This window comes from Rattus norvegicus, chromosome 14, assembly GCF_036323735.1.
Source record: "Rattus norvegicus strain BN/NHsdMcwi chromosome 14, GRCr8, whole genome shotgun sequence".
Taxonomy (NCBI): Eukaryota; Metazoa; Chordata; class Mammalia; order Rodentia; family Muridae; genus Rattus; species Rattus norvegicus.
This window is the reverse complement of record NC_086032.1, coordinates 61,118,613-61,143,779: the sequence shown is the minus strand read 5'-3', so window position 1 is coordinate 61,143,779 and position 25,167 is coordinate 61,118,613. Positions and strand designations below refer to the sequence as shown.

At 38.9% G+C, this 25,167-nt stretch overlaps 1 protein-coding gene across 6 annotated transcripts in view; it reads left to right on the top strand.

The window, feature by feature from the left end:
* The window catches only part of Stim2 (stromal interaction molecule 2), a 125,732-nt gene that overhangs the window by 73,502 nt on the left and 27,063 nt on the right, over nt 1-25,167 (top strand). For 3 of the 6 annotated variants that reach the window (XM_039091560.2, NM_001105750.2, XM_039091561.2), the window contains exon 3: nt 6,469-6,583. In XM_039091560.2, coding sequence (XP_038947488.1) covers nt 6,469-6,583 — 115 coding nt within the window. Of the gene's footprint in view, nt 1-6,468; nt 6,584-6,617; nt 10,704-10,757; nt 12,237-25,167 lie in introns of those variants that run through there. The other 3 variants (XM_039091563.2, XM_039091562.2, XM_063272807.1) reach the window with 3 other exon arrangements.

Sequence of the window (25,167 nt, the reverse complement as noted above, 5' to 3'; positions counted from 1 at the left end):
GTCATATTTATAGTTAATATTTTAAAAACCCTAATTCTCAGCTATTTCATTTTTGGTTAATCCGGAATGATTGGTCTTTGAATTTTGGCTTTTGTTTTCCTGTATCAACATGTCAGTAACTGGACTGACTGAGTGGCACACGTTTTAAACATTGTCATCTTGCTTACTGATATTTTGTGATTTACATACATTCTCAAGCTTTCTTTTAGAACTAGGCAAAGTTACTTGGATAAAAATTAGTTGATGGGGGAAAAGGGACTCATACTTAGTACATTTTAGGTAGGATCAGTGTGGAGCTCATTTCAGGCCTAATATTCTCTGGTAATGAAGCAAAGCCAATCATGGTGTTCTCGATGGTAAGTTCTGTATTAGGTTTTCCACTCTGATTGAAATAGGCACAGTGCCCTCCTTGTGTGAGCACCAGGATTGCCTTCTCCAACGTTTTTAGATGAATTTCTTTTCTTTCTTTAGTTTATTACTCATGCATATATGTTGAAGTCAGTTGAAGGTACAACGAATGCTCTCTAGGTTTCCAGACTCACTCCTACACGTAGCATAGTCTCTAGGACCCTCGGTCTCTCCACACTCCCACTGTAAATTTAGGACAACACTTATTCCATTACCTGACTTCGCCAAATTATTGATTCTGGTCTCTCTAGAATCACTATCCTTTGCTGCTCTGTGTTCAGTATCTTAAAAATTGGTGTCCATATAGTTTGTCTGGTATTTTAGTTGCTCTATGTAGGGGGATGCTAAATCTAGGCTTTGTAACTTCATCTATATTGGAAATGAACATTCTGACTTACCAATTTTGACAAGTAGAACATGGAGATTTAAATATTAACCTTCCCTTAAATGGTCACAAGTTACTTCTGAATAATTTGATATATTATTGATGCTATGCTAATTGGATATACTATCGACTCCATTACAACAAAGGTATTGGTTTGTATACATTCTAGGATGGCAAAAGAGCCAAGTTAGTAACTCGGTAGTTAAAGAATCCGGAAACCTGGAGCCAAAGCCTGATGGTAGAGTTTGATGAACGCTAATGCCAAAGACTGATATATTTCTAGTCATCATGAAACCTACTTATGGTAACCTTAATATAGCAGCATCCCCATCTCCTTTACTGCGAGGGACAAGTTCCAAGACTTCCCAATGGATGTCTGAGACAGCAGATAGTAATGAATCCTATAATAGTATATTTTCCTGAACATGCAGACCTATTATAATATTAATTTGTAGATTGGGCAGAGTAAGGAATTAATAACTCATAGATTTCATCAATGTCATACAAGTTTTCTCCCTCAAGGTGAGAATTTTCTTACTTTTTCACTAAGGGACATACGTTGTGACTTTTGGCCTGTCTGACTTGTTGGTATTGTTAGTATTCTATTTTGGGCTATTGTCAAGTAAAATTAGACTTACTTGAACACAAGCAAGTGTCATGGTGATGCCAGGGTAGATTTGACTACTGAGCTGTCTTCTGAGTAACTGTTGGGTAAGCGCTATATACAGTGTGGATACTCATACACCTCGAAATAGTCACATTCCAGACAGCAGAGAACATGGCTGTGAGCTCTCATTACAGTAATCAGACCAGTACACAGTTTAAATCTTATATACAATTAAAGAAGCTATAGAAAGCACAACTTGAGAAAAAGTGACCGACTTGAATAGTAACAGTTTCTCACCATGCCACAGGTGTTCTTCAGCTAAGAAACCTACTGTATTAAAACTTGTAAGAAATTCACTTAATAGTGATGAACTCATAAAGTAGAAAGAAACATCTGACTTAAGCCACTGTTATGGGCGCTCAGTATTAAAGTCTTTCTGCCTCTGTCTCTGTTGCTTTATCTTCAAAGGGAAGTTTTTTTTTTGTTTTTGTCTTTTTGAAATAACATAATTGTAATCTGTCTTCTGTCTATATAATTGGACTACTAATTTGATGTTTTCTAATTATATAGTACCACTTTTTAAATTAATGTGCAGACTAAAGGAATCATAGTTAGCTTTGTTAGATATTTTGGATTTTAATTCTAACATTGAGGAGGAATCACTGATGTAGGCCATATTATCCTGATGATTTCAGTATTGAGTTCCCACTGGCCTGTCTTTCTCACAGCATGAGTTCTCACAGCACTCAGGAGAAGAGTCAGGCTTCGAGTTTGAGGCCTACAGAGCAAACTCCAGGACAGACAGGGCTACACAGAAACCCTGTCTTGAACATCACTCCAACAAACAAACAGACAGACAGACAAACAAACATTATGTTTCTCAAGGTTTTGTTTTGGAAATTATCACTGGAATCCTCTATCTTTTCTCTACTGACTGGCCTTTTGGGTCAGTGTTATAAATAATGGTTAAGGTCTGACCTGCCTTTATTAGCGTTGTAAGTAATTATGAGGCCTGTTAGACTGAGCTCTTCTGAGAATGGAGTTTGAAGTCTTCCTGGTGCATTTCTGACAGGTATTGTCAGGCGGATTTTGAGTTTTGGCAGCTCAGGGAGTAAGTGCTGTGAATTGATTCCATAGCAGCAAGGATTTGGTTTGTAACTAACTGGGGAGAATAAAGTTATGCTTGTGTTAAACTGTCTCTGCCCAAGTGATTGTCCAGTTTTATCAGTAGAGTTTAAACATCTGGACTTAGAGACTGAAGACATTTTCCCCACATTTTAAATAATTTACCTTTTGCTATTAGTTCTGTGAGAACGTAGACCAAGTTGTACTTTTATATTTAACTGTATTTACTGACTGACTGACTGACTGGGATGGGGCACATGTGCCACAGCACCCCTGCAGAAGTCATAGGACAACTCAGATGAGGTGGTTCTCTCTCTGCACCTTGTGGTCTCTGGGTATTGAACTCACTTAGATCACAGGCTTGGTGGCAAGTGCTGTGTTTCATCTTTAAAAGTGAGACTGGCTGATGAGGTAGCTCAGCTGGCAAAGGCACTCCTTCCTGCGCTGTTCTGAAATTCCACATCCATGAACATGCAACTAATAAATTTTATTTATGTATTAATAAATATTAATAACAAATTAATAAAATAAAAACAGGGTGGGCACGGGAGTGGCCATTTTTCTGTTGCGTGTTTCTTCTGAGATCCTATACTAAGCTATTTCCCTGTTACTGTCAAGTTGTTTATAAGGAACCCATCTGCTATAGTGACTCACCTACCAGGCCTTGGACATTGCGTTATTTTGAGGACATGTGTGCTTTGGGAAATTCTCTCTGCTTCCATCGACAGGGAAGAGGCTCTAGTTTTCTTTCACAGTCTTTCAGTCTCGCATGTATAGACTATCTGAAGTGGAGCTTCAAAACATCGGAAGCAGTACATTGAAGAGAAGTTAATGGTACTCAGACTTTGAATGCATATCAGATCCAGAGTCTTGAGTGCTTACCTGTGATGAAAAGTTGTGTCTCTTGAGTACTGAAGCTTCATAGGGTCCAGATTTATATATTGGAAAATAGAATAAAGCCCGTGCAGTCCAGGGACTGGAAATAGGAAGTCACTGAGCTTTGGGGCAGCCTGCGCTTCCATTGCTCTGCTCTCTGTGGTACCTCTGCGGCTGCCTGCATTTGTTCTTTTATGTTTATTAGCTTCAGCTCTTCCTCTTAGTTCCTGGTCCATCTCCTTGAAGATCCAAAATCATAGCCAATCAGCATGGACTTTCATTCTTTTAATTTAGTTTTTTTGTGAGGAAAAAATTCTATCATTCTTGTTTAGTTCCAGTTTGTTCTCTTTTAAGTGAGCTATCTGTCCTCTGATCAAGTAGCTGTGTAAGTGGGTGATAGAGTGGGGGAGGGGAGGGGATATATGCATGGGTCTTTATTAACAGAGTAGTTCCTAGGGGAAAGGGCTGGAACTAAACAGAACATCCCAAGTAAGAGTTTTAGTGATATGTATTAGTTTTTATTACAGCAGAGTCACAAAAGCAACAGTACAAATATCTGATGTATATATTACAGGTGCAAAATCTGAAATGAGTTTATGACATGACATCTGCAAAGATCAGTAAAATAATAAACTTTAATTTTATTGGTATTAGAATAGCTTACTTAGTATAGTCATCTGTGTGACTCTTTGGAAAGCATATGCACTTATTCACAGAGCAGACCTGATTAGCATTGTCAGCTTAGGATTTCTTGGAAGAGGTTTGTATGTGATTGGACATCTGTACCAAGGATGTTTTTAGTTGAATTTCAAAGTTTGCTTTCAGATTTCTCAACTCGTGGATTTTAGTAAGTTAAAAGATAATTGTCTTTTGCTTATGTGTTTTTAGTTATTTATGAATTTCCAAAATTTCTCTAGTTGGCCTTTTTTCATCAAATTAGTAGTTTAGAGAATTTTGAGCAGGCACAATTGTGTGTTTTATAGGATAGAGAAGAGAATTTAATGGAGCCAAATATGCCTTTGAATTTTTTATTGCAAGTTTTATTATCCTGTGATCATATTTTCTTAAAGCAAAAAAAAGTATTTTTAGATAAGTCTAGGAAATGTATAATTTCATCTATTTGGTTTTTACCTTGCTTTCTGGGACACCCCAACTGGAGAAGGTATCCTGTTCTTAGTACCAGTGTCATTATTTGGTAACCTGTGGTTTTTTGGAGGAACATTTTATCCTGTGTAGGGGAGCTCCCATTGAACGCTCTACAAGGAAAGCACACATACAGAGTTTATAAGACAGTAGGCTTCCACATGACGGTTTTGAAGCTTCTAGTGCTGTTCTCCTTCTCCTCACCCCTCCTCTGCCTCCCGTCTTCTGCCTCTTGGCACTTAGGCCTTCTTCTCTGCTGTTCTCCCCTTTCCTGCGCGTCACAGTGCAGTGTGCCCACACCACCTCCTGATTTATGATGCACACACTTAATTTATGTCCATTAACTCTTCCTGTAATTTCTCAAGTATTAACTAAGTATCACATCTCGTCTACATGGAAATTAGCTTGTTTCTAAAGCCACAGAGCTGTCCTTGTCAGTTGTTAGTGCTTACACAGTGAAGAGAGTTTCCTGGGACATTCTTTTTGATGTGTATCCCATAAATGGAGCAGTTGTTATTTGTTCCAGCTGACTGGACTGTTTCCAAAACTGCCTTCCTCTTTGCTCAGGCTATCAGCATGGTTTTCAGTCTCAATTCTCTCTGCAGCTCTTGGATCTCTTCCAAGAGGAACAGTTTCTAAGCACCTCAGGTATAGTGATCCCACATCCCCCAAGTATGCTGCTAGAGTCTCAGGATCGCTAGGCAGAGTGGGGGCGAATAGCCAGACAAGCCCCTTAGCTATACCTTTACAAAACGAAGTATTGAAGCTTAGAAAAGTTAATGATTTGCTTCATAGTATTATGTAGCTGTTAAGTAGTTTAATGCGAAGTTATTCTAGTCAAACCAAAATGTTGTCATGTCTGAGATGCTGGTTATTGTTAATATATTAAACTAAGAGCTTTACTTCTGGGGTTGAAGACTGGGGACTGTAACTTTCTGCATTTTGGATTTCTGAAAGAGTTTATGATCTATTTTGAAGCCATGGAATAGTCAAGACAGGTAAAGTAAGATAACAAAACAAGAAAAAAGAAAAGAAAGAAATGCTGAGTTAGAAAGCACAAGGATTTAAAGTATTCTAATTTTTTTTTCTGTATAATCAGAGTAGTAGTTTTATTGGGGAAAGTTTGAGGAGATAAATAGGCTATATAAAATAGGCTATACAAAATATATGAATAGGCTATTCATTTTATTTGTTGAACAGTGGAAAAGAAATATTAAAGACCTGGTTAACTTTTAGCAGAGATTAATTTTGCTGCTTTCTAAATATCTTAACGTATGATTAATAAGGATATACATAGGTTTATATATCTAGTTATCACATGGTAGCCAGCTTTCCTTTGAGTAATAGCTTAGACGGTAGAAAAATACAGAACTATGGGAAAAGTGACTGAGATTAGTGTTAGTTTGGGTTGGAAATATCTCATCATTGATTGTATGTCAAAATGTAATATTGAGACAGTAAGTAGCAGAACTGCGTGCTTGACTGTAGCTGTGGCTTTGGTTGACGTCTCAACACTTGTCCATTGTCTTAATCTCGGGCATGTTACTTAACCCCCCTTGGCTTTGGCATCCCATTTATAAGACAGAAATAGTGCTTTCCTCACAGGACCATCATCAAAGTTCAGACTCTATGGCTTTCTGTGCCTGTGTGTGTGTGGATGTGCAGTCACACGCAGTATAAATTAGTGTACACTAATATCTACCCAGTGATACACTTTGAAGAGAGACTTTTACTGTACTGCCTCAGTTTTCATGATTAGAAAACATTTTCTAAAACGTGTTTAGCAAGCGTGAGAAAATGGCTTAAAATACCAACAGTGTATTAGTGTCTGGAAAAAAAGTCACCCCATGACACTCTTTTGTTCTTAGTTTATCAGGACTAAAGGCTTTTACTTGTGTTTAACTTAATGCTTTCTCTTTCATAGTTTATCAGAGAAGATATGAAATATAAAGATGCTACGAATAAACACAGTCATCTGCACAGAGAAGATAAGCACATAACTGTTGAGGACTTGTGGAAACAGTGGAAGACATCAGAAGGTAAACTGTGCAGTGGTCTGGAGCCTGGGCCTGTCAGCTTCTGCCCTCCTTGCCATTGGCAGCCCTACTAACTGCATATAATTATAGAGAAGTTTGTAAGATCATGTTTCTGTGAGAGTATTTACATTTAAAGAAAAACATTCTTACAGGCTGGGTGTGGTGTGCATTCCCAGCACTTGGGAGGCAAGAGACAGGTGCATCTCTGTAATTTCAAGGCTAGCCTGGTCTACAGAGTGAGTCCAGGACAGCCAGGGCTACTCCACAGAGAAACCCTGTCTAAAAAAACAAAACAAAACAAAAAGAAAAATAAAAACAAAAATCCGATAAAAACAAATAAAAAATCCTACTTTCTTAGATGTATTCAGTTACAGACTATTTTTTAGATAATTTGATAATATATAGATAATATATATTAGGCTGAATAGGAATATCTGTTTGAGCTTATTGTGTGAGCTTGTAAATAGTATTCTTATAAATGTTTTATCAAGTAAAACAAGGAAACTGAAGCTTTCTTTTTAGTTGTGACTATCTAAAGTCTTCAGGAGCCCAGGAAATGTTAGGCTTTTCTGAAGTCCTCTGGGAACCTTGCTAATGCTGCAGTCTCCTTTGTAAACCAAGTGTACCATGTGTTCCAACCCGTCCAGTTGAAGCACCCTATGCATGCTGTTTTTCTTGTGTATACATGTCTTCAACAAAGTATAATTCATAGGTTAGGCATAATAAGAGGTTGACAGGAATAATAAATAACAAAATAGAGTAAATAAACCATGAATTAAGAATAAAAGTTCTGTGATGTGTTACTTTTTAACTGTCATTTGTGCAGGTCGAATATATCATTTGGATACTCTGGACAATTCATGTTCTTGCCAGAAAAGCACAAGATTTTATTAAACTACATAGGACACTCATTTAACACTTAATGGGCTGTTTTGATTTCTGGAATTTTCCATCAGTGCTTTTCTTACGGTGATGAACTGTTAGCTGAAACCACAAAAATCTGACATTATAGTTGAATGACTCCTGAACTTGCAAGATAAAATTTTGTAATTTGTATTTTATTTCTTTTCTGTTTCTAAGTTATCTATTTATTTTGTGGACAGTAATTTTGTACAGCACCAAAAAACTCCTGACGGAAAATCTCAGCCTAGACACTGATGCTAGGGAGGTACTGAATGCAGGCAGTCTCCAAAGTCCATTCAACTTACTCTGTTTTTCATCTCAGCTAACCAAACTATCCTTTTTCTAGTATTTCTGTTTTACAAATCCCAAACAATTGCAATGTCATATTTTTTCCTAAAAGTTTGAATAGAAAAACTAGGGAACTGTACAGAATTGTATAAAACATAAATAAATCAGTAAGTGGTTTACTAGGTTACCAGTGGTAACATGTGGAAATACAAAGGTGGGCACGTAACTGAAGAACTGGCTGGGGACCGTCTGGAGGAAGAGGTGTCTCAGTCAGATGGAGTCTGCCGCACAACTCTGCATGGCCACTTGTCACAGCTGGGATCTTTTTCTTGGTGAAAAAAGTTTTTAAGGCAAAAAGGAGGTGTCAAAAAAATGCTCTATCTGTTCTTGTTTATTTTACTTATGTAGATTGTTGTAGATGCATAGCCTTGGTTTCACAGAAGGACAACCTTTCATAGCCTTTCGGTAGAGATCTACAGTGTTTCTGAATAACTTCCTTGCACGAAATGTGCCAAAGGGACGCACCTGTGCTGGGAGCTTATCGTTCCTCTTCACAGTTGTGTCCTGTGTCCTCTGCTCTCCACCTAGCAGAGTAGTTTACTGACCGTGTAAGTCTGAAACATTCAGCACCCTAAAGTGCCTCACAGAAAAAGACAATAAAAAAGCCAGCACAAATCTTCATAGCACTTTAAGTCGTGCCTTGGTGATGGTCACCTCGTCTACCTTTTGGCTTATTTCCTTCACTTCCATCCATATTAGGCTGGCCTCTTCCTGTTTCACATGTACAGGCACGGATGTCCTTTTGGCTGGCTCCCGTAAGTCTTTCTTTAGTCATTATTGAAGGCTAGTCTTCCATTGGACCATACTTCCTTTTCTTTTCTTTTTTTGTATTAGATGTATTTCTTTACTTAAATTTCAATTGTTATTCCCCTTCCCGGTTTCCTGTCCATAAGTCTCCGTCCTCTCCCCATTCCCCGTACGGGTATTCTCCCCATCCATCCGCTTTACTGCCCCCCATATTCCCCTGCACTGGGGGTCCAACCTTGGCAGGACCAAGGGCTTCCCTTTCCACTAGTGCCCCAACAAGTCTATTCCCTGCTACATATGCAGTTGAACCTACTTCCTTTTCTGTTCCTTGTTTTTCCGACACTCATGATCCTTCATGTCGAATTCCCATGCCACTTACTGTGTTCAAAATATTATAGGATGGCTTCTTTATCACATCTGCTCCAAAGCTGAGAAAGAAGAGACTATTTTGTTAGTAAATCTCCACATGAGAGGGCTCTGTCCTCAAAGTCTTCTTGCTTCCCATCTTATGAATGTTCTGTGCAGATTTTTTCTAATTCGCAAGAATGTTTCTAGCTGTTTCCATGTAGGTTAAGGCTTTCCCAAGGTAAACAGCCCCTTCTTTTCTCTAGCTTTCACATTTTGTCCTTATCAGTTTTATATTGCATCAGGGCAATGATTTGATGTCAAGTCCAAATTGCTTAGCTGACTTTTCTGACCTGAGTTTCTTTCCTGAGAGCTTGGCCTCCCACCTCTCTTACTTCGGGGTAAAGGCCCGAGAGAAGTGGTTGCCAAATTCCTGCCAGCTCAGACGGAAGGAGAGTGGAAAAGCTGTGTGGAGAATTCAGGCAATAAAACCTCAATTAAAGTTTACACAGATGGGGTTGAGTCTCTCAACTCAGTTACTGAAAGGCCATGTGAAGCTGGGAATTGCCACTAGAGCATTGCTGGAGCTGTAGAGTTCTGCTTTGATCTCTTCTGTATTTTTTTCTGTTAAGATTTCTGATAGAAAGCAAGTTGACTTTTGAAAAGTTTTGAAAACTACTAAAAGCAGATACTAGAATGAATGTAAAAGTATGAAATTCAGTATTGGTGAATCGAATATGTAAGACAAAACTCTGTGTGTGTGTGTGTGTGTGTGTGTGTGTGTGTGTGTGTGTGTGTGTCTGTGTGTGTGTGTGTGTGTGTGTGTGTGTGAGAGAGAGAGAGAGAGAGAGAGAGAGAGAGAGAGAGAGAGAGAGAGAGATACACATGCACATTCATTCTCTGCCTGTCATTTTTAGGTACCCAGTGGCTAGATCAGTGGTGCTTTTCAGCATGATACTCAAAAATGTATGATGAATGTCTAAAAGTACAAAGTTTGTTGAAAACACCATGTTCCGTATTTATTTCATCAAATATTTAAGTCATAATGTATACATTCCTCTTGCTTTGCAAAATTATGAACTTAAAATGACAGTTTGTGGGCCAAATGGAGTGTGCTACCAGACAGAAGAACTGGCAAGGCTGAATGAGCCCGAACCCTGGGTCTCAGAATTGAGAACAGTGGGAGTGGGGCCAACGCCCTAAGTCTAAGTCTACCTGCTCTGGAATACATAGCCATGACACTCCACTGAGAGGACCATGACAATCAAATGCAAATAGAGATCCCTAGTGTCTCAGAGTGAGGCAACAGGAAGCATCTACCCCTGAATCCCACTCTACTGCTCTATGTTTGTAAAGTCCTGATCTACATGGAGGAACGTGCAGGTGTTATTTCATTGAGATTCAGCCGAGAGTGACTGCTTTACTGAGCCGTAATACATAGGAGAGGAGTTCTCTCTCCTAAAGCATTGTTGCTGGACCTTGGATTAGCCTAGCAGGACAGGCTCACGCTCCTACTGTTCCTGTCCCTGCCCCTGCCCCTGCCCACCGATGTCCCTGCTGCTGGCATTGGTGCTGTCACAGTTGTGGGCAAGACCCAGCTATCTGCCCCATGAGGGCTTTCCTTCTAAGAGCCATAACACTGTCCATTTCTGGCTGGGCCAGAGACCCATGGAACCTATTCATCGAGGTTCCGTGGAGGAAGACAACAGTTAACGGAAAACAAAAGTGGATGGAATAGATGACTCGAAATCTGTGTAGCCTTGGACCCTGATCACTAACAGTGAGGCACTCATAAAAAGAAATTTGATACTAACCATTAAATGCTACTGTAGGTTTAGAAATGTACACTACAGATAATAAATGGATGCAACTTCGTGAGCCCAACTACCGTGTTAGGTTGGGTTGAGGTTGCCTTAGTGAGGGAGGAAAGCAGAGCACGGAGATGAGCTCTGAAAGAGCATGCGCCTGGCATCTGAGGTCCAGTGAGCTGAGAGGAGGAAGGGGAGGTGCCACAGTTTCATGTGCTTGGGGGGGTATATACATATTTTGTATATTTTGCTGTTATATGGTATTAAATGTTAATTGTTTGAAAGTACCATAATATATTGACACAGTCTCTAATTACTAATTGTATATAAGATAACTCATGTTACATTGGTTATTCTAAATTTTGTGCCAAGCAGGCAAAGCACTGGATCCTAGAGATTAAATTGCGGTAGTCATAGAACCAGGCTATACCCAGGAAAGTAGTGAGTAGAAGAGAGAAGTAAGTAAGTGATGATACCATGAGATGATGTGTACACAGTGCAGTTAAGGCTGGAGTATGGAGCTGGCTACAGGAGGGAGTGATTAGCTCATGATTAAGATTATTTACAGAAGGAGGTATTTGGAGTAGTCATGAAGATGAACTAGTAGACCTTAGGAAGGTAGAAGTGAGAAGAGTCATTGGGGGTGGATAGGGTCAAGGTGCATTGTGTACATATGAAATTGTCAAAGAATAAAAAAAATTAAAAAAAGAAAAGCAAAGCTAAAACTAAAAGGAAGATTATAAATTATAACACAAATTAAATTATACTTCAATACTTGCTGAATTGGAAGAAGACATGGCATATTTCTGAAACTGTGAACCTCCAAGTTGCTCACAGGGCTGTAGAGATGGCTCAGTGGTTAATAGCACCAGCTGCCCTTCCAGAGGATACAAATTGGATTCCCTGTGCCTATGTGGCAGTTCACGACCATCTGCTACTCCAGTGGTAGGGGATCCACTGCCCTCTTCTATTCTCTGAGATACTCCAGACACACATTTGTCGCATATACATTCATGCAGCAGAACACCTATTTATAGTGGCTCACTTATAGACTGTGACTGTGTATAATAGAAATGAAATGTTTTCTGACACAGCAGATGGGTTTTTAGCAAGTGCTGTCTTTATAGTACTTCTGTATAAACTAAAACATACAGCCATGCTTAAAGATTTTTAAATTAATTGAGTAGATGTGTAAAAATTTAGAAAAGTTTAACTTAAAGCAATTTAAAGAACTGATAATTCAGTGATTGAGAGATTTGGGCAGTTAATAATTGCTGTTCTCTAGTATAAATAGCAAAAAAGGATCTTGGGTGTTCTCTTTCTGTTTATGACAGCATTTGTTTTGTAAACATTGCATTAAAGAAAACAATTTCTGGCCACAGGCCTTGAGTTCCTAAAAGTAAGGTGCACTGTGGCTCGCTACTCCTCGCTCATCCCTTATGCTGAGGGTTGTCTTTTGGGCGTGGCAATGTGGGCGGACTTCTCAACGTTGATGAAGCTCAGAGGTGAGTGCACGGTGTTGGTTTCACATAGAGACTGAGTTGGGAAACAGATGGACTGAGTGCATCCTGTTTGGCATTATTGTCAGAGCTACTCAAGACACGAAACTCGGAGACCCAGTAGCATTTTTGTAGTATCTAGCAACAGAATACCTTGTCTGTTTGCAGTAAGCATGGAAGTCACCAGCAGGATCCAAGGAATGTCAAGCTTTTTCTCTGAGGAGTGTTAACAGCCTTTTTCCATATATACAGATGAAAAGCTAAATAGCAACATACAAATTCTTGGTTTTGTACTATCTAAATGGTGGCATTATAGGGACTTAATAATATGGGCAAATTTATTCTAGGGAATTAATATCATGGAGGACTTTTTTTTTTTTTTTTTTGGTTCTTTTTTTCGGAGCTGGGGACTGAACCCAGGGCCTTGCGCTTCCTAGGCAAGCGCTTTACCACTGAGCTAAATCCCCAACCCCATGACTTTTTTATTTTTAGAAATAAGGTTGGGTATATAGAGTTGAATACATTTAACATGAGTACATGAGTCTTTTAAAATGGCACATTTAAGTGTTAAATTCTTTGAATAAGCACAGTTGATAAGCCAGGCATGTATTTCTTTTAGTGTATGTGATAGGTCGCTGATAATTATTTCTGTGGTTTAGTTCTGTGGTAAGCTAAGCAAGGGTGAATCCTGCCAACTACATCTAGAAGGTTATTCATAAGCAGAGGAAAGCGCTTAGAGCAGTGCTGAGTCTCACACGATAGATATCTGTCTCCTTACTGTTAGTGTGAGGTGAATGTGACCATGCCTGTTAAATAACCTTGGCATGCCAAGTAAGGCTCTGCTTTGACACCTGAGGCAGTGACCCAAAAGCTGCTGTCTAAAGAAAGCTGTTGGTTTGTGTGTGCTCTCAGTAGCACAGAAAGTCATGCTTGGAGGATGGCACTACAGTTATGAGCAGCAGTGTTTACTGGGCATCCATGTAGGATGTGGCAGTCAGGTAGCATGTTTGTCATCACCACTAAATATCAGACATTACTGAACCTCTCTGAAAGGCTTGGGATAGACTTTGTAAAGAGTTGAAGATTTATCCACCTTATTCTAGCAAAAAGATTATTACCTTTGTGTGGATAAAATGCGAATTTGAGTGGAAAACGGAATATCATGGATTCTAGAAATGTTTTACAGGACTTGGAAACTTTGCCCCTGTGCTTACAGAGTAGTCAGAAGGTTTTGCTTGTATGTTCTTGTTTGCTTGGCTGCTTGCTTATTTCTTATGATTGGACATACTGGACTGGCCCATGCACTAAGAGCCTTTCGTACGTGTTTATTAGGAGCATGGCCTTGTCTGAGACTAAGATACTCAGATGAAGAATGCCTTTTTGTTCTTGACCTACCCATGATCTCTCAGTGAAAGAAGATCTGCTAAGCTACTTAAGCGATGTTCTACAACCAGCTGCCGAGAGTGTATAAAGGGAACTGTGGGATAGATAGGTAGGAAGCTGCGTGCCAGCAGAGGTTAAGTAAGGCAAGGAGGATTGCATTCCACGGCATTTACCTTGTCACCCTTCACTGGGAAGTATTCTGCTGGATTAATAGTTCTGAAGATATTAGTAATTCACACAGCACATTTAAAGAAAGACGGTTCTTAATAAGCGGCTTAGCTAATACTGCTTAGCAGATCAAGCTTTAGTATTTTTGGTCCTGTGTGCAGTGCTGTTAGTTTTAGACACTGTTGTCAGTAAAAACCATCAATATAAGTTTGGGTTTTTATTGTTCCCGAGCGAGAGCACCTTACACAAGGAAGGCCTGCTCCTCCAGGTGGAGTCTAGTTTCAGAATTGACAGATGCCATCATGTTTGTCACTAACAAACGGTATTCAAGCATTATATTCAGAGGTGCTTCTCTGTAAAGAACGGCGATAATACATACTGCTGGGTCACTCTCAGCCGTCATTTAGGGGGATCAATGTGGGTTTTGCAAGAAAAGTAGCACATCTATGTCCTAATCAGTTTACATACCAGGTAAACGCTGGGTATATGCTGGACATGGTGATCCAGAAGTCAGAAGGCTGGGTAAGAGGATCATAAGTTCTGGGTTTCAGTTGTAACCTGAGAGTGTATCTTAAAAACAAAACCAAACCAGCAAAAACAAACATCAGAAAGCCTTATACCTCATATTAAATGTATCCTTTATTCTTTTATCATCACAACTTTTTATCACAAAGTTCTGAATTCAGAGCACTCTCAATGAGCAGTTTCCCATACTTACCTAGATAAGGTGTCCTTATGTACTTCAGGCTGGCATTGAATTAAGTTCAGCTGCCTGAGCCTCTCAAGCACTGGGATTCAGCTGTGTGCCACCATGCTCAGCTTCAATCTGTCTTGGTCACAATCTTTGTTAGCACTTTACTTTCTGCATTTCTTCCTTTCTTTTTTTAAAGATTTATTTATTTATTTTATGTATACGAGCACACTGCAGTTGTCTTCAGGCACACCGGATCCCATTACAGATGCTTGTAAGCCACCATGTGGTTGCTGGGAATTGAACTCAGGACCTCTGGAAGAGCAGTCGGTGTTCTTAACCGCTGAGCCATCTCTCCAGCCCCACTTCCTGCATTTCTTCACCCCAGAACATTTTGTCAAGCCTGTTTGGTTTCATTATTTTTCTTATTTCTTAGTTCTCATGACTTGCTTTCTTATACTTTAGAGCAATGGGGTTTGGGAGGTTTGGGGTTGCTGCCTATGCTGACTTGTCAGACTAATTACCTTTTTGACTTGTAGAACATACACAACTTTGATCCAGCTGTTGTTTTCTAACAGATAGAGCCCTCTCAGAGGGTACAGAGACCAACTCCCTGTCACATCTCTCTCTGTGCTCTGGAAAACTGATCATTTTTAACCTCTTGAAACACATAAAAGTAAATTTGTTTTGAGGCTCATTTTTCTTATATAATGGGTTTTCCAGTATAAAATGTGTTGCATGAACACTTCTATGGTGAAGAAATGCTATTTTAAGATTGTTTGTGACTTGTTCTTACTCTAGTTCTGTATGCTTGAGTGAGCCCACATTTCTCTGTGTTCGTAAACTTGAGGGATACCTCAGACTTGGTGAACAGTGTCAGAACCCCTCACAGAAGGTAAAGGTGAGGACGGTCCACTTTCACTGGTGGTGGTGGGTTAGCTACAAAATGGCAGCTTTTTGAGTATCGTAGTTTTGTTTGCTTCCTTTTTACTGCTTCCCAGCACTCGGTGACCAGTTGCGTATGGATGCGTGCTGAGTTTTGCCTTACCAATTCTTGGTTTGGGAAAGGGGTGAGTAGGAGGAACAGTGACTATCATTCTGATGTTCAAATATATGTTGTTGACCGAAATTCACTGTATTAAGTTCTACATGGAGCAAATATTGACATTTTAAAATAAGACAATTAAAAATAATGGTTTTCTCCTCTCCAAATATAGTCTACTGAAGAAAGTATTTTCTTTCCAAGTAAATATTATACTTAATTGAGTCCTCCCCCATTCAGTTGATTGTTAGCATTTTAGATCAACTATAATAAACATAATATAAATTGGAAATGTAAAGTTTCAAGGCATTAGCCATGCTTTTCAGTTTGTATGTGGTCACATTGGCTCATTTCTAAAGTTTTTTATTTTTCTATTATTCTGAAATGCATATTGCACTTATAAAGACATAATTTAGAAGAAATGCTAGGTGAAATAGTTAAATTGTCACGCACACGCGCGCACACAAACACGCATTCACACACACACACACACACACACAATCTTGCTTTTTCATTTACTTCTGATCTTAAAGGTCACTTGCTAAAGTATCTAATGGCCCATTATTTTCAACACTGTAAAAGTCATGATGAAGCAAAGAGAAAGGAATGATTACTTAGCAAGAAGCAAATCATTAACCTTCAAGAAATTAGTATAAGTATTGATATGGGGAGTGGACACACATGTGTTTTGGCATGCAAACACACAAAGGAATTGTTTATTCAAGTTTTAAAAGGAAGAAAATTTTGACAATATGCCCAACATGGATGATTCTTCATGATACAGTTCCTAGTGAAATAAATTTGCCTAACATTACAAATATTATATAATTATATAATTTGCAGATGTGAGAGAGAGTAGTCAAGAATCACAGTGCTAGAATTGGTAGACGAAGTGAGAGTAGGGAGTCGTTGTATAAATGATACATACTGATTTTAGTTTCACAGGATGGAAAGTATTCTGGAAATATATTTTTGGTGATAGAAGCACAACAATATAAATGGACTTAACTCCACTAGTTTAGTCCATACTTGTAAAATAGGCAAAACTTGAATTTAGTGTTTTATATGTGTTTTAGTGTTTTATAATAAAAATTGTCAGAGTGAGATAAGAATGAGAGCAATGGTTAGCAGCCTGCTTGAGAGCTAGTCCGTATGAAGATTGGATGGTAGCTGCAGGCGGGTGGTGTGCTCAAGCATTGGGTTTCTTGGGAAGAAGTAGATATGATTGTACTTAGAAGAAGCACAGGGGAAGCACTTGACAGTTACAATTTAGAGCAGCCAGTGCGCTTCGAATAGACACGTATGAGAGGTTATCCTCCATATCTTCCTATTTAATAGCAGCATCTGTTTCTTTCAGGAATAATTGTATTAATGAGTTGATAAGATTTGAATTTGATAAAAATGAATTTAAGCTCAAATAGACAAGAAACTTACTGGGCATACAGTTTTTCATTGGAACACAGGGGATGGCAGTGACTTTAGCCCAGCTCACCATTTTTGAATCTGTCTTTGAATTCATTGTTCATGGAGAATTAGAACAACAATTCTTCTTAAGCAGTGACTTTAACTTTTTGGAAGGGATTGGAGGTAAGAGGGGAAAAGTGGAGGGTAGACAGGAGAGGCTCAAGAAATTATTTTACCATACAAATTGGGTTATTCATTAGTTTATCTTCTGAGTTCTATAGTGTGAGCATATAAAATGCTAAAAATTCTTTCCCATGTTTACCAATATCAGATATTTTGTGGCAGAAGTTAATAATAATGCTTCTCTAGTTCTCCCACCTTTTAATATTAGGTTTCTGTGTGTTGTACTGGCTGCATTCCCACCAATCCAGAGCCTGTGGCTTTAGCAAACGTAAGCATATCACACTTGCAGTATGAGATAGGTGAGGACTACTCTGCTTTGGTAGCTGTCTCAAATATTCTAGTGTGTTTTCCAGGAGCATGATTTTGGACTGCGTTCTCTATCAGAAGTGTAATTGGAAGCTTGGAAAGAGAATAGGTTGAGTTAGTTTCCTTTAAGACTAAGTCTAGATTCTTAGAATAATTTTTACAAATGGCCCCCAAATGTAATCTCTCTAGCTTCCAATAAAACTGTACAATTTTAAGTGCTGAAGGCTGATTTTTATCACAAAACTAAATGTTAATCCCTGTGCCTAACTGATATTCACTGTGCTTTGTTGATTGGCTTGGAAGTGCAGTATAGTATATTTCATTTCTTCCTTCCCTCCCTTCCTTCCTTTCTTTGACAGTAGAACTTTATTTTAAAATCTGAACACTTTATTTTAGTAAGCCTGCCTCTCTTCTCCCCTCCCACCTGCCCTCTTCCCCTGGTCCTTTCTTTTTCTGCTTTTTTCTCTCTCTTTTTATACATGGAGACTCAAAATGACCTCAAATAATGAATACTTTTTGTTAAGGAAGCTTGATTATCAACAGTTTCCTTGATTGCAAGGGACAAAAGTCATAATTACGTTATTCAGTGAGTTACAAATGATTTATTTAGCTATTTCTGTGAGGCATGAATTATTTCAGACACTGGGCATAGAATATTCCATCAAGTTAGATGTCTTACCCTCATGGAGTCAACAGAATCAGGGAGAGAATGAGCACGTTTGGATTTCCATGTGTGAATAGATATATTTACAATATAGAACTATAAGTACAGTTAAATTATGTAATTAGACTATGACAGCGTAACAAGATAGGCAGTGATCAGGGAAGACAAGGGCTATTTAAATAATATAGTTCAGGACAAACTATCTCAAGTGTAATATTTGGTTGTAGACCTGTTTGCTGATAGTGAGGCAAGGGTTGGTCCTGTGAACTATATTCTGGGAGACTTAGGGGCCATATAGTTTAAGGTCCCCAAGACTGGCAATGGTTTCATATATTTAAAGGAGTATAATAAGAAGGCGTATGTAGTAGGCTGTAATAAAGGATAGCATAAGAGAGATGGACATCTCCAGATTCCCTATTAGACTTTTTTACAGCCACATATAGATCTAGGATTTGTTATAAGTATATTTTAATAATATCTCCATTTAGGAGTTTTGAGTTCATTTTTGTTTTTTCTTGTGTGCATGTGTGTGAGTGTGTAGTGCCCATGCACACAGAAGCTCAAGGTTGGTGGTGAGAATCTTTCCACTTGGTCTTTCATCTTATTCTTTGAGGCATGGTTTCTGAATCAAACGTACGGCTGGCCAGTATGTCTAGTCTTGCTAACTGGCTTGCTCTAGGGATTCTCTGCCTCAGCCCTCTGGGAATGAAATTGCAGTCAGGTGGCCACACTCACCCGGCAGTTCTATAGGTTCTGGGATCTTAACTCAATTCTCTTGCTTCCAGGGCTGTGCTTTATGCTGAACCTACTCTGTCTAGGAGTAGCTGCTGGTGAGGGTCTGGGAGTGAACTTGAGCAGTGGTGACTGTCTGGTGAGAGCAGGGTGGCAGACTGGCCAATCAAGTTCTAGTTTGAAAAAATAGTTAGCATTATATTTACTGTGTGATTGGATACTGGATATTGGTACGAACAAGAATAAGAATAAAGGTTTTGCATTTCAATAGTGTCACAATTTGGAGGATTGTAATAATTAGGGGAAATGTCTGGATAAGCTTGTGGGTGCTCAATGGAAAGAACAAATGCTAACTGAGCTTTTTTAATGATGGGTGAGGTAGAAGACAGAGGGCTATGAGGCCAGAAACAGTAAGATTTGAGAGAGAGTACTGAGAAACATCCAAAGAGAAAGAAAACTAAGAGAGTGTGAGGGTCCGGAGACCTCAGAAAGAGCATGTTTTAAGAATGGGTATGAACTCCAGAGAGGAGTTGAAGCAGCAGGCTTCATGGTTGGACCTTCAGTGTTCTAAATAGATGCAGGTTCATGCTGGCCAAGTGAAAGTAAATGGTGTAGTTTACACAGGAAGTGAAGACAGTAAATATTGTTGACTTCCTGAGGGAGGAATAGAGAATGGGATCCTGATACCAGAAGGAAGAAACAGGTTAAAAATGTTATTTTGTGGGGTCGAGAGGCAGTGGGGAGGGGTGTCTCACAACTGTCTGTAACTCCAGGTCCAAGGGATTTTGGATCCTTCTGGCCTCCGTAAGTATCCCCACTCACATCCTCACAGTTATATACACAACCATGAGTAAAAATGTTTTTAAACAGTTAGTTGTATTTTAAAGGATGGAGGTTTCACAGTGTGTTCATGTATTAATAGAATGCTCCAGTTCAGCAGTAATTGATACGGAGGAAGACCGCACCATCTTAATTGAAAAGCAGCCCTCACTGAGTTGGAAAGTGCAGATATATAATTAGACTGCTCATGCTGGTCTCACTGTCTTGTCTGTTGGGATTTTATCTGCTAATTTCTAGAGGCTTATTCTTAATTTCTAGAGGATCTTAGCCTCTGTGGGCTTGCATTTTCAAGGATGGTGACCAAAAGAAAGTAGGCATCTTCCTTGCCTGTGCTAGTTAGAAAAGTGCCAGGAAGTCACACCAACCTGTCACTGGGGTGTTTTGGTTACATCTTTCTGACTTCATTCCCTCAGATGATCAGAAAGTGTAGAAGTGGAATACTAGCACACCCAGCCCTACAGCCAGGTTAGCGAGAGCAGTTAGACAGGGAAGAGCAGACCGAGGCTGATAAAATCCAGGATGGATGCAGGCTGGGGCCTGGCCACGGGTTAGAACAATCTGATAGGCTTTTGACTGCAAATTAAGTTTTTCTGAAATCTCGAAACAAACAAATGGATACTGTAATATTGTATTAAATCTCAATTTTATCAAAATGAGCTAATACAGCTTTGAAAATTGAAAACAAACAAAAAGAAAAAAAACTTACCTACTTATTAAAGCAGTTTTCCTAGGTACTGCCTGGTACTTTGTCTGTGACAGGTCCAAACTGACTGAGTTTATAAACTTACTTTTGAGAGAGGGTTTTATTTTGTAACTGGGCTGGCTTTAGGGATAGCCTCCTGAATCAGCTGAGTGCTGAAATTACAGGCAGGTGCCTCTTCCCCCAGCATCACTGTAGAAGGAAAGCAGTCAATCAGAGGTTGTATAAAACTCAGGAATACTATGTACACTGAATGAATTTAGAAATCTTGACAAGAGAGATGCCTTCCAAATATTTGTGTATTAGAAGAGTAGGTGTTTTTTTCTATACCACCCAAACACTCATAGAATACCATTGTTATTTATTACACTCCAGTCATTACCGAGACTTAGGTTTCGGTATATTTTTAAAACAGAAAGAATGTAAAAGGTTTTTACAGTGTTGTTTCTTCATTTACATGAGAATTAGATCTGAGTACTGTTGACTTTTCCCAGTAAGGCTCCTCCAGGATAGACAATGGGCACTGTACAGTGAATACACCTGGAATTTATAAAAGCTTCAAAGAGTTGTCTAGTACAGTATTACTTCAGGAATTTTCCATAGGTAATTGCTGCCATCACATCTAGAAGAAGCAGTACTTTTATGTCCCACTCTATTATAAAATAATAGTTCACTTAGGTTTTTATTGACTCTTGTCACTTTCTTTATGATCTAGTGTAGGATCTGGTTAGCATTTTTTCAAAAATCAATTTGATGCCATTGTGATTAGTCATCTTTTTTATATTAACAGGAAGGAAGGATCAGCGTTCTCTAGGGACAGTTGCGCAGTGTCTTAGTTATGGTTTTACTGCTGTGAACAGACAAGATGACCAAGGCAATTCTTACAAAAGACAACATTTATTTGGGGCTGGCTTACAGGTTCAGAGGTTCAGTCCATGTCATGAAGGTAGGAGCATGGCAGCTCTCAGGCAGATGTGGGGCTGGAGGAGATCAGAGTTCTACATCTTCATCCAAAGGCAGATAGGAGACTGTCTTCCAGGCAGCTAGGACGAGGATCTTTTTTTTTTTTTTTTTTAAGAATTATTTTTTAAATATTTTATTTATTTATTATATATATGAGTACACTGTAGCTGTCTTCAGACACACCAGAAGAGGGCATCAGATCTCATTACAGATGGTTGTGAGCCACCATGTGGTTGCTGGGATTTGAACTCAGGACCTCGGGAAGAGCAGTCGGTGCCCTTAACCACTGAGCCATCTCTCCAGCCCTAGGACGAGGATCTTAAAGTCCATGTCCATGGTGACACACTTCCTCTAGCAAGGCTACACCTACTCTAACAAGGCTACACCTCTAAATAGTGACACTTTCTGGGCAAAGCATATTCAAACCACAACACGAAGTTCTTACACTAGTAGCTTTTTATTTTGCAAGTAAATTTGTTAGGTATGATTTAGAAGTCAATTATAGTTTGTTGACAGTTCTATTACAAGTAATTCCTAGATAATAAAGAGTTTTGCTTACATGGTCCATCAAATACATGAATGAATAGTTCATAACTAAATAGGACCTTGAATTATATTTCATAAAATCATATTGATTTATCTCTAACACTTTTGAAAGAGAGAGCAGGTTACTGTTTTCATTGGCTCATCTGGAGACAAGAGAGAGAGAGAGAGAGAGAGAGAGAGAGAGAGAGAGAGAGAGAGAGGCAGACAGAGACAGAGACAGACACAGAGACAGACACAGACAGAGACTGACTAAAATATCTAGATCTAGTCACAAGAAGCCTAAGAAATACAATGTAGATTTGGAAACCAGTAAGCAGCTAATTAGAACAGTGAAAATAATATGAAATAAGCAGTAAGAGATTGTTGTCAGCTCCAACCCATAAAATTGAAAGTAAATATGAGATGTTTTAGATGTTTTAGTAATTTAACCACATGTAATCACTATGTTTCTAAAGACACTTCTAAAATTACAGATTATTCCTTACTGCAAAGTCATGAATCAGCCTTTCTTTAAACTGTAGTTGTTAAAGTTGTCTCAGTTGTTTATAGTGGCTGTTATTTTTGTATAAATACCAGAAACCTATAGTAAAAGATTTCCAGTATTATGTATTTTCATCATACATCTTCTCAACTTATTTCTAGATGAATTCTGATGTAGACTTGCTATAGGTTTAAGAACTTTTACCTTTTCATCACTTATTAAAGAAAGACCCTCCTCCTTTCCTGAACAGACAAGATCAATATTTGCAAGTAATGAGAGCCTTGGTTTGACTTCATATGTTCAGTTCTCCATGTGACTTCAGGTGAATAAGGTTCCCTAAGTTCCTGCGTTTCCATTTGTAAACTGTAGCTATTAGCACTCTCCTGGTAGCAAGTCTGCACTCACAGACAGCTGTGCTGAGGATTTGGGAGAATGGGGCCCTGTGTTTGTTGTTATCATTGTCATTGTTTAAGGTCCCCATTCTGGCTGGGTGAAGTCGAATGTCTTTAATCTCAGCACTGCAGAAGCTGGGGAGGCCCATCTCTATGCACTGTAGGCCAGCCTAGTCTACATAGGGAGGTCCAGAGCAGACAAACAAACAAAAACCAAAACAATTAGCATAGTGTCTTCAAGAATACCATAAGCAGTAAAATTAACAGAATTTTTATCTACATATAAACATCTTGTTTTTAAGCTTTAATTTCATAGCTGAAGTAAATCAGACTTAGAGAAGTTGTCAGAACCAGAACAAAGACTTTCCATGAGCTGTTTGTTCAGAGATTCCCCACGTCCACTTCTGTTCTCACATTTGTCCTAATAATGACTTTCATAACTGAAGAGTACAGGATCAGTCTTCAGCCTTCGAGAGGTCCTTTATATCCTATACCCTACTCACTTTGGCTAATTATCTTTAAAAATGCTATTTTGTAGCTTTTTTTTTGTTCTTAAATTAGGGTTTATTTGTTACATTTACATGGTCAGGTTATGCATTGAGGATGAATGGATTGTCGTGGAAATGATTTTTTTCATTATATCCTTTTTTTGTGGTCTGTGTCAGTTTGTTTTAATGTCGGTGGTTTTACCTTTGTCACATATGGAAGGTAGTGCCCACTGTATTTCTTCTATAAGTGAATTTCCATCTTTCTGTTAGGATAGTTCTGTTTTTGTTTGACACAGGGTTTCATGTAGTCCTGGCCTGCATCAGACTGGCTGTGTGGCTCATCCACTCTCAGTTTTATGCAGTGCTGTGACCTGAACTCAGGCCTCTGTGCATGTTAAGTAAGAACTAACTGAGCTATGCCTCCATCCCCTATTAAATCATATTCCTCATACTGTATTCACCCACGTGTTTTGGTGTCCTTTGGATCTTGTTTTTTTTTTTTTAATTAACTATTATACTGATGATTGCCAAATGGCAGTTTTTCAAATTCCGTCATTCTTCTGTTTATTAGTTGGCATTGTACTGCAAGAGACTTAAACAGAGTGCATTATTACCATCTTGTCATGTGAGAACGGTGGGTGATAACAGACTTGACTTGGAAGAAGCTCCCGGGAAAGATACTCTCAGCATCTTTCTGAGTCTTAGAAGTTTCATCTGCAGTATGTGTTCATCTCATTGCTCTCAGTGCCAACTTTTCTCTCTCATTCTCTGGGTTTTCATTTGTTACTGCCAGCCTTTTTTGATGCTCAAATGCACCGTGTTGGTGAGGGGTCTTCTATGCTGGCTTTAGTAAACCTTAAATGACCTCCTGGGTTCTTGAACCCTTCCTTTTGACCTAAAAAGGTATTATGGATGCATCGTGTTATTTCTCAGTGCCAGGCTTAGAAACACTCATTACAGTAGTTGATGTGGTATTTAGAAATAAAGATTTTAGCAAGAATGTTTCTTGCTACTAGGATATTATTCTGTGATATTTTTCAACTGTCAAATTAAAACATTACAGTTTGTATTTGTTTCTTTATTAAAATCCACAATTTCACACTGATAATTTATGCCTCCAGTTTGAGTCCAACACTGTTGAGTTGATTCTGACTTAGCCTCTTTCACTGTGGGTGTCTCTGTGTATCCCTTCACCGACAGTAAGCTGAGTCGGTGGTTATCCCCAGCATGTTTGCTTACTTGTTCCCTGTTTATAGTCCCTTTCCTGACCACATCAGACTGCTGCTGCCACCCTCCAGACCCTGCCTAGTGTGGGCTTCTGCAAGGCTGCTATCCCACTGCCACACCAGACTGGTCAGTAGTAACTTTTTTTCATCCATATTATTGAGATGTGGAGAGAACTTGGAAGAAGCCTTAGAGGGACTGTTGAGCATCATTGGGTGAGTGAGTCCATCAGTGTGATTTCCTTTTACTGAAGCTCTTTATTCACAGTGTGCCTTCTTATGTAACGAGTGCTTTAGCCGCTGACAAAGGTCCTCTGTAAAGAAACCTATCTAGAAACTTAATATTTATCCATTGTGCCACTGCTTAGAATTGAGGGAATTTTTCCTAAAAGTTGTTTTGCCACAGTAGCATTAAACCATGACTGTATATACCAAACAAAGTGGGAAAGTGTAGCTAGTAATATTTATGAACCATTAGATTTTAAAATACTAAATGCACTAGGAAAAATTTGATGTACTTGGAGATCAGACAGAAGTTTTTAGAGTAAAATTAACTTGGAAATATTTCTGTCACTGGTGGGCTTTTTAATTTTTAAGGAAGACAGAATTTCCAGGTTTTGAATGTTGGATGTGTGATGGTGAGCAGTGAAAAAGCTCTGTTTCTACTCCTTTAACCTACTGGCTTTTAAAGGTTTTCTTTAATTGGGCTTTTTTTCTGGGGTGTGGGCATA